At 48.9% G+C, this 13,800-nt stretch overlaps 1 protein-coding gene across 3 annotated transcripts in view; it reads left to right on the plus strand.

Annotated features, from left to right (window-relative positions):
* Positions 1 to 13,800, plus strand: part of SLC6A9 (solute carrier family 6 member 9) — a 50,757-nt gene that overhangs the window by 14,660 nt on the left and 22,297 nt on the right. For all 3 annotated transcript variants that reach the window (XM_036757743.1, XM_036757745.1, XM_036757744.1), the window contains exons 3-5: positions 4,229 to 4,385; positions 4,828 to 4,959; positions 5,192 to 5,462. In XM_036757743.1, the coding sequence (XP_036613638.1) occupies positions 4,229 to 4,385; positions 4,828 to 4,959; positions 5,192 to 5,462 (560 nt within the window). The remainder of the gene's footprint in view (positions 1 to 4,228; positions 4,386 to 4,827; positions 4,960 to 5,191; positions 5,463 to 13,800) is intronic.

A 13,800-nucleotide genomic window follows, 5' to 3' on the forward strand; every position in this document is an offset into this window, starting at 1 on the left:
TACAGATGTTGCTCAGATCAGTGTATTCAGCTCCAACCTCTCTGCTGACCTCCAGTTTCACGTCGCTAAATGCCTAGTAGACCTCTTGAGCTAGACGTCCAGTAGTCATCTTCAATTCAGCATCTGTCCCCCAAACCCTTCCCTCCCAAACTGCCCTATTCCTATTGAGACCCCACCATCCTCCGAGTCACTGAGGTTCCCAACCCAGCTGTCATCCTCAGCTCCTCATTCTCTCACCTCCCCCATCTATTGCAATGGCCCATCGATTTTACTTTTGAAACATCTCTCCTATCATCCCCTTCTCTCCTCTGACGCTGCTATCAGCCCGCTTGGTGATGAACCTCATGCCTGGACTATTGCAATGGCCTGGTAATGGGTCCCCCTGCCTCATCTTTCCCCATTCAAGTCCATCTTCTACACAACTGTCAAATTGATTTTCCCAAAGCACAAGCCTAACCATATCACCTCCCCGTCCAGTCAACTCTAGGGACTGCTCATTTCCTCTGAGATCAAATTTAGAATTGGTTTGGCCTCTTCCTACCTTTCCAGTCCAGTCTACCCATCACTTGGTGATCCAGTCGACACCGGCATCCTAACTGTTCTTCAGACAAGACCCTCCATCTCCAGGCACCAGGCATTTTCCCTAGCTGTCCCTCATGCCCTGGTAGTCTCTCCTCCCTCATCTCTGCCTCCTGGCTTCCTTAGAGACTCAGCTAAAATTGTACCTTCTTCAAGAAGCCTTCCCCAGCCCTTCTTTCTTCTTAGTACCTTCCTTGTGTTGGTTATCTCTGATTTGGGGGCCATCTTCAGTCATCCTGATCGATATTTGGCCACTGGACCCAGATGGCTCCGGAGGAGAGTGTGAGGCTGGTGACTTTGCACAGCCCTCCCTCACTTAAATCCAATTCACTTACATGTCATGGCATCACCTTCCTGATGTCCTGGTCCTCTCTGAGAATGAAGGCCAAACAGCAACTGTATCTCCAATCCACCCTGTATCTATCCTGTTTGTACATAGTTATTTGCAAGTTGTCTGCCCCATTAGACTGGGAGCTGCTTGAGGGCAGGGACTGTCTTTTGTCTTTCTTTGTATCTCCAGTACTCAGCACAGTGCCTGGCACATAGTAGGTGCTTAATATATGCTTGATGACTGACTGATGAGATCACCAAGCAAGAGAGTATAGGAGAAAGAAAAGGTTCCAGGGTTTTGGGGATCAAGTTCAGATGGGAGGCAATGGTAGTACCAGAGAGCATGAGGACCGGGCAGATGGAAAGGAAGAGAAAAAGAGAGAGTAGGGTCACAAAATAGGTGAGAGTGTCCAGGAGGAGAGGGGGTCAACAGCAGAAAATAGCCTGAGAGCTCCAGAAGGATGGTTTGGTTTTGGTTTTGGTTTTTCATTTGACAGGCATTTATTTTAGTATCAGCCCATCACCTCTCTGTCACAAGGCGAGTAGCTTCCTGCTTCGTCATCAGTCCCATGACATTATAGTTAGTCATTGAAATGATCAAAGTGCCTAAGTGTTTCCACATTTTTCATTTTCACAATTCATTCTATAAATTGTTCTCCTGGTTCTGATTGCTTAACTCTGTTTCCATTCATACAAGTCTTCCCTGGTGTCTCTAAAACCATACTCTTCATCATTTCTTGCAGCATAGTAGTGTCCCATCACATGAGACAACTACATGGCACAGTGAATAGAACACTGGGCTTGGAATCCGGAAGGCTTATTTTTCACAAGTTCAAATCCAGACTCAGATACTTACTAGCTGTGCAACCCTGGGCAAATTACTTCACTCTGTTTGCCTCAGTTTCCTCATCTGTAAAATGAGCTGGAGAAGGAGAAAACCCCAAAATGAGATCACGAAGAGTCAGACATGACTGAAATGACTCAGCAACAAAAAATTCCATCACATTCAGATATCACAGTTTGTTCAGCCATCCTCCAACTGGTGGGCATCCTCTCAATTCTCAATGCTTTGCCACAACAAAAAGCACTGCTATAAATATTTTCGTACATAAGGGTCCTCTTCCTTTTCCTTTTATTTCTTTGTGAGTGGTCTCTCTGGGTTAGCTGATTTGCAAAGCTTAGTAGTAATTTGGCCATAGTTCTGGAATGGCTGGACCATCAACAGTGCAACAGTCGGCCCATTTTCCCACAGCCCCTTCAACATTCCCCGTTTTTGATGGCTTTGCTAACCTGACCACTTTGAGGTAGAAGCTCGGTGTTACTTCAATTTGTATGTCTCTATTAGGGATTTTTTCCATATGGCTATTGAAAATCCTGGAGTTTTTTTCCCTTGAGAACTGGAAAAGGTGATTATATTTGGCAATTCAAGATCGTTGGTAGCTTTGGAGAGAGCAAATTCAAGTGAGTTATGGGCTCAGAAGACAGATTGCAGAGGGCTGCAGAGTAAGTGGGGTGGAAGGAAATGGAGATAAGCAGCCTAGACAGATTTTGTTTCCTAGGAATTTGGATGAGAAAAGGGAGAGCAATTCATCAATCAATCGGCATGCATTTATTAAGTGCTTACCAAGTGCCAGGCATTCTGCCCAGATTAGGATCCCAACTCTGGAGCCAAAAGCACCTCAGAGGCCATCTAGTCCAGCCCCCTCATTATCCAGATGAAGCAACTGAGGCCTATGGAGTTTAAGTGGCTTGCCCAAAGCCACACAGGCAATAAGCATCAGAGGCAGAATTTGAACCCAGGACATTTGATTCCAAAGATAGTCTGATCCAGTGAGTGATTTTTTTAAAGGACAAGAAGACTTGGGATCCTTTGTAAGGGACATATTGGGAGAAATTGAAGCCTGGAGAGAGGGTGTGATAGTGGGATAATCTGCTCCTCCCAGAGGATCATGGACAGACCCAGCCTCCAACCCTCAGAGATTCTCCACATGAGAAATGGTCTCCCTCCCAGAGAGTTTCCCTATTCTTCAGAAGTTGTATTTGTTTTTTGTTTTGTTTTGTTTTTTTGGAGGGGGGAAAGCAGGGCAACCCAAGGTCACACAGCTAGTGTGTCAAGTGTCTGAGGCCGGATTTGAACTCACAGGTCCTGCTGACTTCAGGGCCGGTGTTCTACTCACCGCGCCACCTAGCGGCCTCTTCAGACATTGTATTTCTCTGATTAGAGATCACCTCTCCCCTCAGACGTCATCTTTCCATCTTTAGAAATTGTCTCTGTCCCCAGCGATTATCTCCCCTCCCCAATCGAAGTCAGTCTCTTCCCCCATCAGACGTTGTCTCCTCCCTTGGAGATACTTCTCAAATCCCTGGCTCCTGGGCCAGGGCCCCCTCAGAGGCAGGTCCTCCCTTCTCTCCAGGGGCTCAGACCCTGTAATCACTCCCCCACACTGTCTAGTCCCAGAGGACAAGCACCCCAGAGGCCCTTTTCTGTTTTATCTCTTTCCCTAAGGTCTTTCTCAAAGCTGACTTCCCACTGACCTTTGCAGAATGTATCTTAAGTAGCCCCCAGCTTCCTGCCAGCTCTAGCTGGACCCTACTGCCCAGGGCCCCTTCCTCAGGCACAGCTGTGCCAACTTGCCCATCCTGCCTTTGACATCATTGACAGGCTCTGGCCAGCCCTGGGCTGGAACCTACTCCTCAGGGACCCCTGCCTATGGGCCAGATCCTGTTGTGCCAGCTGGCTCCTCCTGCCTTTGACCATAGCCACTGAACTACTCTGTCAGCCCAGGGCCCTTGGGCTCAGCTGTACCAGCCTGCCTGTCTTCCTTTGACCAATTTGTCCTCCCCGCAAAGCCCAAAGCAAGAGGAAGGGGCCTGCTCCCCCTCTTCTCCTGTGTGCCCAGCTGGCCCACGTGCTCAGCCTGGCGATGTGCTAGACAGACAGGCCTGCAGGCGGACTGATAGACTGGGGGGAGGGGGGGGACACACACGCTGGACACAGGACCCTTTGTTGCCAGTCCCAGCAGGGCTGCTTGGTATGACACTGAGCTGCTTACCACTCACGCCCCTGAGAGCTGTGGAGGCTGGAGGCTGTGGGGGGGGGCGGGGGTCAGAGGAATCAGGCAGGTCTGCCTGGGTTGTCCTGGGCTGACTAGGATGAGAGACTGGGCCCCGTCTCCACATGGCATCGCCTCCTCCTGTCCTTCATTTCCTTTCTTCCCTCCTGGGAGCTGGCCGGCAGCAGGCACAGGGATCAGGCTCAGCCCTGGCCAGCATTGACTCTGGCTTCATACTGATTGCACCTCCTCTCCTCTTTCCACAGAATGGTGCTGTCCCCAGTGAGGTGGCCAAACGGGACAAGAACCTCAAACGGGGCAACTGGGGCAACCAGATTGAGTTTGTGCTGACCAGTGTGGGCTATGCTGTGGGGTTGGGCAACGTCTGGAGATTCCCTTATCTGTGCTACCGCAACGGGGGAGGTACCCAGTGGGCACTGCTTCCTTGGGCCCAGGCCTTTCCGTGTCTCCTCCCTGGGGTAGAGACCACCCAGCCAGAGTGCAGGCTCCTCCCCCACAGCCTGGCACAGATGCCCCTCTGCCTGGGGCACAGACCACCTCCAGCTCCTGGCACAGATACTCTCTCAGGGGGAGGGAAGTGGAGAGGAGAGCATCCATCTCCTGGGCACAGAGACTGTATCTGGCTCTCAGAGTTGCTCCAACATTCCCCACCCCCAATACACCCCCACCTGCTTGGGTCCTCATTTCATGGGGAAGGAGGGGGCTGTGGCCTGCTCCTGAAAACTAGCAGAGGCAGGGACTTTGGCCCCAAAGCACTCCCTCTTTCTTGAGACTCTGGGCTTAGGGCAGTCAGGGGCAGAGACCTCCCTCCCTGAACCTGGCCTTTCTCCCCACACCCTCCCAGGTGCTTTCATGTTCCCCTACTTCATCATGCTGGTGTTTTGTGGCATCCCGCTCTTCTTCATGGAGCTCTCGTTTGGTCAGTTTGCCAGCCAGGGCTGTTTGGGGGTCTGGAGGATAAGCCCCATGTTTAAAGGTGAGGATCAAGGGCAGTGTTTATGTGCCCACATTTCTGCCCCCGGAGTACCGCCTCCCTATCTTGGGCATGTGTTCCTTGGTTTGGCCCCCACACCTCTCCCCACATAGGCCCTCTGTTTCCCCTTGCTGCCCTTGGCCACTGCCTGGGCCTGGCTCCACATTCTCCCTCCCAAGCTGCCTCCTCCTCTTCCCCAGCCCACCATGAAACCTCTCCTTTGCCTGCCCTGCAGGTGTGGGCTACGGCATGATGGTGGTGTCCACCTACATTGGCATCTACTACAACGTGGTCATCTGCATCGCCTTCTACTACTTTTTCTCCTCTATGACCCCTGTGCTACCCTGGGCATTCTGCAACAACCCCTGGAACACACTCGACTGTGCTGGGGTCCTCGACGCCGCCAACCTCACCAACAGCTCGGACCCAACCCATGGACCCCTCAACCTCTCCCAGTTGCTCAACTACACTCTTAAAAGGACCAGCCCCAGTGAGGAATACTGGCGGTGAGTCTCCATCCTGCAGGGATCTGCTGGGAATAAGGGACTCAGGGCAGGCCTGGAACTGGAGCTGGACAGGCAGAAGGGACAGGGAAGGGGATGAATAAGTCAGGTGTGCTCTTGTGACAGTAAAGAGACTGGCTTGATGGGCTAGATCAGACAGAGCCTTTGGAGAGCCATGGAGAAGAGGGCAGGAGAGGTTCTGTGGGAAAGCCTGGTTGTGAGGGAGGAGCACTGGCTGGGAGCTCTGGACTAGTGACCGAACCTCTCAGAGCCTTGGTTTCCTCACCTTTAAAATTGGGGTAATAATACTGCGTCTGGGAAGAATTTACAAAGCTTGCAAAGCTCAGAGTCCCACCAGAGGGTGAAGGGCAAACAGCTTTGATTATTGCTAGGATGGGGGCAGAAAAGTCCAGCCTTTATGCAGGCAGCAGACAGGAGCAGAGCCCACATTGAGGCCTGACTGCAGCATGGACACGGGGTGCCGGCCTAGAAGGGGCAGGGGGAGAGAGCCTGAGCCAGACCCAGCTGTGCAAGGAGGGGAAGGGAGGGATGCTTCAAAGTAGCATTCTTTGTCAGTGCATCTTTGCTTCGTATTTCCCAGTGGGGAGGAGAGGTTTTATTTGGAAAGAAGCTAAATTGGAGGCTGGGGGTGAGCAGGCAGTGCTGTGTAGGGTCCCCGTCCTTGCTCCAGGCCTTCCCACACCCACTAACAGGCTCACAAATCTGCCCTATTAATCCTCTGCTGAAAAATCTCCTATGTGGTGGAGCTCAGACTCATTTGCCTTCCCTGATACTCTCCAATCCCATGGAGGGGGCATTTGGTTTTATACTGTTCTCATGAATGAATCAGGCATTATAGTTCCTTGTGTTTGTGTCTTATCCCCTTATCTCTTCATCTAACCTCCAAATGGGCAGGGATTCCGTTTTATATGAACTCTCTGTTTCCCTCAATGCCTAGCACAGGGCTCAGCACACTGGTGCTTAATTTTGTTGGATGGATGGATGGAAGAATGGATGGATGGGTGGATGGGTGGATGGGTGGGTGGATGGGTAGAAGAATGGATGAGTGACAGGTGGATAGATAGGTGGGTAGATGGATGGATGGATGGATGGGTGGAAGAGTGGATGAATGACAGGTGGACAGATAGGTGGGTAGATAGATGGATGGATGGAAGAATGGATGGATGGATGGATGGATGAATGATACCTGGACAGACAGGTGGGTGGATAGATGGATCTATAGGACTCTGCCAGCACCATTCTAAGTGCTTTTTACAATTATTGTCTCATTTGGTCCTCATGGCAACCCTAGAAGGTAGGTGCTTTTATTATCCCCATTTTAAAGATAAGGGAACTAAGGCAGAAAGTGGCTAAGTTACTTACCCAGGGTCATACTAGTAAGTGCCTGAGGCCAGGTGTGAACTCAGGTCTTCCTGACTCTAGATTTAGTACTCTATCCACTCTGCTGCAGAGCCTAGGCTACACAAAGGCTATACATTCCCCAAACCTTTATCCAGGCCCCACGCTTCTGAGATGGGGAGAGAGAGATCACAGAGTAAGATACAGGTCTCATCCTCAAGGAGGAGATGGTACCAGCCAGGAAAATAGATCAAGGTGTCCAGGGGCCCCATTGGAAGGCAATGAGATCTGGAGTTAGGGAAGGCTGTGGGAGTTATGTTAGGTAGGAGGCAATTAGCCATGGAAGCTGAAAGGCCAAGAAAAGAGCTGAGGGTGTCAACTGGCTCAGTGGGAGCAAAAATGGAGAGGAAGGGACAGAGGGGAGAGACGTTCCCAGGGAAGAATTGATAGGACCTTGGAACTGATGGCATGAGGGACAAAGAGGGGTCAGAAAGCCCAGTTAGTGCCAGGAGTCCAGGGCAGCCAGGAAGAGGTGAGAGAGAAGGGAGATCAGCAGAGCTGGAACTGTGTGAGCCCTTCCCCTCCCCTGTATTAGCACCTGCATGCACACACATCCACAGGGTGTATAGAGTGTGAATACAGTATCAGTGTGTATACACAATATCAGTGTGTGTGTATGCAGTATCAGTGTGTATACAATGTCAGTGTGTGCACATGGTATCAGTGTGTGTACAGTATCAATGTGTGTGTGCAGTACCAATGTATACAGTGGTATACATAATCTCAGTGTGTGTGTACAGTATCAGTGTGTCTATAGTATCAGTGTGTGTACAGTACAAGCGTGTATACAGTGTCAGTGTATGTACACAGTATCAGTGTGTATAAACAGTATCACTGTGTATACAGTGGAGGACCCTAAGGGGTGACAGCAGGAGGACCCGTGAGAGTTGGCTGGCAGGCTTTGGGAGACCCAGGCCTCGAGAGCACATTTGGGAGGCATCCTCACTGAGACCAGAACTGAAGCCAGAGAATGGCAGAGGCCTCCTGCAGCCCAGTTCCCTGCCAAGAGCCTGGGCCTTGCTCCCTTCTCTAATCTGAGGGTTGAACAGAGGCCGAGCTCTCCCCACCAGATCAGGCCCAGCTCGGGTGGCCTTGAGGGCTTAGCAAAAAGGCCTCGGTCTGCTCCCTCTGATGAGACGCCCAATAGAGGTTCCCTCACACTCCCCAGCAGTGGCTGCTGGCCAGCTATTTGTGGTGGGTTCCCAACCCATGCACAGGATGGAGTGGGCAGAGCCTTCCTGGCTGGGGAGGGTAGGAGTAAGTCACATAGTGTCCTCTCTCCCCCCTTTTCCTCTCCCCCTCTTCCCCCCACCCCACCCATTATCAGGAAAGTGAAATCCAAGGCACTTGAGCATCAAAAGAGGGGTCCAAGGAGTCACAGACAGATGAGCAGCCTGTGCCATGGGAGGGAGGGTCACAATAACTGGCATCCCTAGAGATCTGTAAGGTTTGCAGGACTCTACAGACCCATCATGTCCCTTGTGACACCCTCCCACCCCCCTTTCCTCCGAGGACACACAAGTTGAGAAGAAAAGTGATTTGCTCAGGGTCGTGCAAGTAATGAGTGGCAGGATTCTCTCCCCTGCATCCCACTCCCAGCCCCACAGGCTTATGGCAGAAAGGGCATAGGATCTCAGGGCTGGAGTGGACACACACCCATTTTCCAGATGAAGGCATGAGGCCTGGTTGTGCTTTGCCAGAGGGGCTAGGGAGGTGGTAGAGAGGAGCCTCCAGTCCAGCTTCAGGAGCCCCTCTGTTGTCTCTGGGCCACCTTTGTACTCCAGTGTTGGGGAGGGCAGAGAAGAGAGAAAGCTGGTCCCAGGCAGAATTCCCCAGGCCTAATTCTCCAGGTAGGGGTAGTCAGGAGCCCAGACTAGGTTCCCTACATCCAGGGCCAAATTTCCACCCTCAGAGGGATTGGAAACAGCTGCTGTATGACACAGAACATGCCTATTCAGTTTTATTGGGGGAAAAAGAGACTCCTCACTCTATCTAGAATTAATGTCTACTAGTGCCTAAAGTAGGGGTGGGGAATCTGTGGCTTCGAAGCCATATGTGGCCGTCTAGGCCCTCAAGTGAGGCCCTTTGACTGAATCCACATTTGTTCTATGAAATGTGGATTCAGTCAAAGGGCTGTACTTGAGGACCTAGAGGGCCACATATAGCCTCAAGGCTGCAGGTTTCCCACCCCTGGCCTATAGGAACCTGGAGAGTCAGAGTAGGAGGAACCAACTCAGAAGTCCAAGTCCTGGTTTCAAAGAAGACTCTAAGGAAGCCCAGGGCCCAAGGTCATATTGTTAACAGTGGCAGAACTGGGCGGTGAATTTAGCTCTACTGACCTCCACTTTGAGGCTCTAGAGAGAGATAGAGACCAAACTATACAAACTGTGGGGCACCAGCCTGCAGCTTAACTTGTCGGGTGGGACGTGGAAGGGAAATAGCCTGGAGACAAATCCAGCCAGCCAAGCCTGTGAGGCACATGACTTCTTAGGCTACCGACCAGGGTCTAGTGTCCAGCCTGGTCAGGTCCAGCTGTCCTTGGCAGAGTGGCCTCCTGATGCCCCCTACTGGGCAAAAATGCAAATTACATGAAGGAGGGAAAGGAGGGAGGGAGGGAGGGAGGGAAGAAAAGACGGAAGGAAGAAAGAGGGAGGGAGGAAGAGAGGGAGGAAGGAAAGAAGGAAGGAGGGGAGGGAAGAAGGAAGGGAGGGAAGGTTAGGCATCTGTTAGATAGGGGAGAAGAGGCAAGAAGACCCTTGAGTGAGGATCTTCCCAAAATGATCTAGCTAAGAGCTGCTGAATGAGGTCTTCTACTTCATAGGGCAGTAGCAGTGGGGAGTAGGGACCGGAGTAGAGAGAGGTTTGGAAGGTGGCATCAACAAGAGTCAGACTGAGAAGATGACAGGGTTGGAGGGGATGCTTCCCCTTATTTGGCAGATGAGGCCTTGAACCATAAAGGCCCTCTAACTCCAGCCCCCTTCCCAGTGTCTACATGGCTTCCATCCCCTGCCCAGCTGCCGCTGAGCCAAAATGATGTCCTTGAGAGGACCAGTCAGGAAGGATGAATGGTGCCACCAGTTTGGGCCCAGGAAAGTGAGAGAAATTCCAGGTCCTTCCCGCCAGAGCCCTGCCTAAGAGCTCTGAGGACAGCTGTCCTTCCCAGTAGCCCTGAGCCTTTTCCAAGGAGGCAGCAGGTGGTACATTGAAGACCTGAGTTCCATCCCAGCCCCAGACACTTACCAGCTCTGTGACCGTGGGCCTCAGTTTCTTAATCTGCAAAACATGGGTGATAATCAGAGTAATTCCCTCCTGTGGCTGTTGTGAGGATCTATTTGTAAAGGATTTTGCAAACCTTAAGTTTTGAACCTAAGTCCTGCTCTTTGGTTTCTACAGGTTGAGGCCAATGTGGCTTGACCTCAGCCCATGGGACAAGGCCTGAGGTGTAGGGTGGGGTGGGCAAGGAGCTTTCCTTGGCTTCATGTTCCAAAATTAAATGTGATCTTGTGGTGCATCTTGGCCCCAGTTCAGGGCCCCTCCTTTATGAAGACTCCCCGACCCCCAACCCAAGTGAAAACAAACTCTCCTCGCTCTGATTGCTGGTAGCCGTGGTACTTCTCACATTCTGTTTTTTCTCCAGCCTCTCTCTTTCTCTGCATACTGTTCTGTGTTGGTTCTGTGGCTTTTCACTATTATTTAACATTATATTATTTATCTTACCTCCCCTTAGCTTAGACTGTAAGCTCCTAAGCTTAATATCCACAGTGGCAAGTTTGGTGCCCAGCACTTAGGAAGCCACAATGCATGTTTGTGGGATTCAATTCAGTCTCATCCAGGATGAGAGAGAGGTTTGTTCTCCTGTTCTCAGCCTCGATCAGATCTTATCTGGGGTCAGGATCAATATAAAAAATAAACTCCTAGCAATTATACCTGTCTCAAAATGGTATAGGTTGCCTTGTAGAGTAGTGAGTTGCCCATCCCTGGAAGTATTGAAACAGAGACTGGATGCCCACCTGTTGTGGAAGGAATTTAAGTATCAGATGATGGGTTGGCTTTGATTACCACTGAAGTCCCTGAGATTCTGACTCTGTAGTATGTAACATGTGGCTCAGGCCCTCTCAAAGCTCTGTGTTCACTCAGACTGGGTTTGGTCTCAGGGGCTGATCGCACCAGGCCATTTTCTCTCTATACCCTTAATGTCCCACCTAGAGTTTACTCTGGTAAATCTCCAAATATACTAATTTCTAAGTTTTCACATTTGCAGGTAAAAAGGGGCCTTCATTTCCCTTACAGTTACTTACGGTAACAAAAGCATATGGATAAAGGACAGCCTTTATTTTACCTGTCAGAAAATGTAGATTTGCAGATAAAAAAGAACTCACAGGAGCCTATAATAGACACAAAAACCACTCATAGTAGTTCCCCTCAGAAGGAAATAAACCCAGAAATGCCACTGAGGCAGCCATTTCACATTTAATCATTCAATAAAGTATTTATTAAGCATCTATTATGTGCCAGGCACTGTGCTAAGCGTGGAGACACAAATACAAATAATGAAAATAGTCCATATTCACAAGGAGCTTAATGAAATTAGGCATTCTTATGAAATCTCTCTTTCTCACTTAAGATCCCACACAGACTCATGGTGTGACCTGTGGCTTGAACTCTCCCTGGTGGGCAGACATACACTGGGCCTGTTGGACAAGCAAACTCCTTTCCTATCAGATGCGCACTCTCTGTGAACAACTCACTGTAGTGCTAGAAGATGGCAAGCCTAAATGGGCCTTTTGGCACCACCTCTCTCTCTTGCCCCCATCCTCCCACTGCTCTTGGTTCTGCCCTCTAGGGCCCAGCAGAACAAGCCTAATCCATCTAACAGCAACAGCTCTTCAGATACATAGATAAGAGCAGTCATGCCCCCCATAGATCCTCTCTTTTCCAGGCTATAAAAACATCCATAGTTCCTTCAGCCAACCCTGAATGAAGGCTTAAATGCTATCTATACCTGCCAAATTTGGAACTAATGTAAAGCCAGGAGAGATAGCTAGGTACATTTGATGACTTGATGAAGTCAAGATTCGAAAGGATCTCAACAGGTTAGAAGAATAGATCAAATTGAATAAGAGTAAATTGAATATAGAGTAGGATGTAGCCTTGATTCAAAATAATAAACTGCACAAATACCGACTAGAGAGTTGTGACATGAGCAGCTGCTCATGGGACAAAGATCTGGGGTTTGTAGTGGAGCACATGCTCATTGTAAGCCCACAGCCAACAAAGATGATAGGAGGTTGGGTTTCCTGAAGAGAGATCAACTGTGCTGAGGATGCTAAACTATCCCTGCCCACAAGAAAGCCTCAGGCTAACTGGGGAAAAGTACATAGATATGTACAGCCTTTATGTGACACAGTGGATAGAGAACCAGACTTGGAGTCAGTAAGACCTGAGTTTGAATCTTGCCTCGGTTGCCTCAGATGCTTACTAGTTGTGTGACCCTGGGCAGGTGACTTAACTTCTGCCTGCCTCAGTTTCCTCATTTATAAATTGGGGATACTAATAGCACCTGCTTCCCAGGGTTATTATGAGGACTAAATAAGATATTTATGAAGCACCATACAAATGCCAGTTATTATTGTAGATCTACAGCCAGGAGAACCAGACAAAGTTTTCTGTAGAAGGTAGTGCATGAGCTGGGCTTTTAAGGAAATGAGAGATTCTAGGAGATAGAGGTGAGGAGGGAGCATATTCTAGGCATCAGGGACGGCCACTTGCAAAGGCACATAGTGGGAGGAGGTCATGTGTTTCCCTCCCTTTTAACCTGCCCCTCCCTATCCCTTCTGGTTTCACTGCTGAGTCTGATATATTTCTACACTAAACATGGGTGTCTGTGTGTGTGTTCAGCCTACCTGGTCTGTTTCAGATAAGAGTGAGGTTCCTCTGATGCCCTCTCCTCTCCCCCTTCCTCTCTGTCTGTACACTCCTCTGAACCTGTCCTTTAACTACCTCAATGCCCTTTGAAGGTATTAAGGGTTCTGAAGGGACACTTGCTACTTCTCTTCCTATTAAAATGTCAGCACTACATTATCATATAGCTCCTCACATAAATTTACCTTTGTTGGTTTCTCTGGACTCTCATGTTCATATTTTAAATATTCTACTCAGCTTTTGGTGTTTTCATTAGAAATACTTGAAAGTCCTTTATTCCATTTTACGGTCCCTTTTCTCCTGTATAGGATAATACTCAATTTAGCAAGGCAAATTATTCTTGATCATAATTCTATATCTTTTGCCTTTTGGAACATTGTATTCCAAGAACTCCTCTCACTTTTGGTAGAAACTTCTAGGTCCTGTGTAATCCTGATTGTCATTCCTTGGAACTTAAACTGTTTCTTTCTGCATGTTTGCAGTATTTTTTGACATGGGACCTCTGGATCTGGGCCATGACATTCCTGGAATTTTTTTCTTTTGGGGTTCCCTTCAGTAGGTGATTAGTGGATTCTTTCTCTCTTGACTTCGTTCTCTAGTTTTAATAGCTCTAGAGAGTTTTCACATATGATATTTTGAAATGTAGTTTTCAGGCTTTTTTTAAATCATGGTTTTCAGGGATTCTGATGATTCTTAAATTGTCTCTCCTTGACTTGGTTTTCAGATCAGCTGTTTTTGATAGCAGATATCTTACATTTTTTTCTAATTTTTAAATCTTCTGATTTTTTGATCTAATATGTTTTGCTCTCTCATAAAGCCAATGATTTCCGTTTAGCCTGTTCTACTTTATAGGGAGTCTATCCTTTGGTCAGATTTTTCTTTTTGTTATTGTTTTGTTTTAACTTTTTAAAAAAAATTTTATTTCGAATTTCAAATTATCTCCATCCCTCCAGCTCCTCCTGCACCCATTCAGAAGACAAACAATATGATACTGGGTCAG

This window comes from Trichosurus vulpecula, chromosome 4 (assembly GCF_011100635.1).
Source record: "Trichosurus vulpecula isolate mTriVul1 chromosome 4, mTriVul1.pri, whole genome shotgun sequence".
Taxonomy (NCBI): domain Eukaryota; kingdom Metazoa; phylum Chordata; class Mammalia; order Diprotodontia; family Phalangeridae; genus Trichosurus; species Trichosurus vulpecula.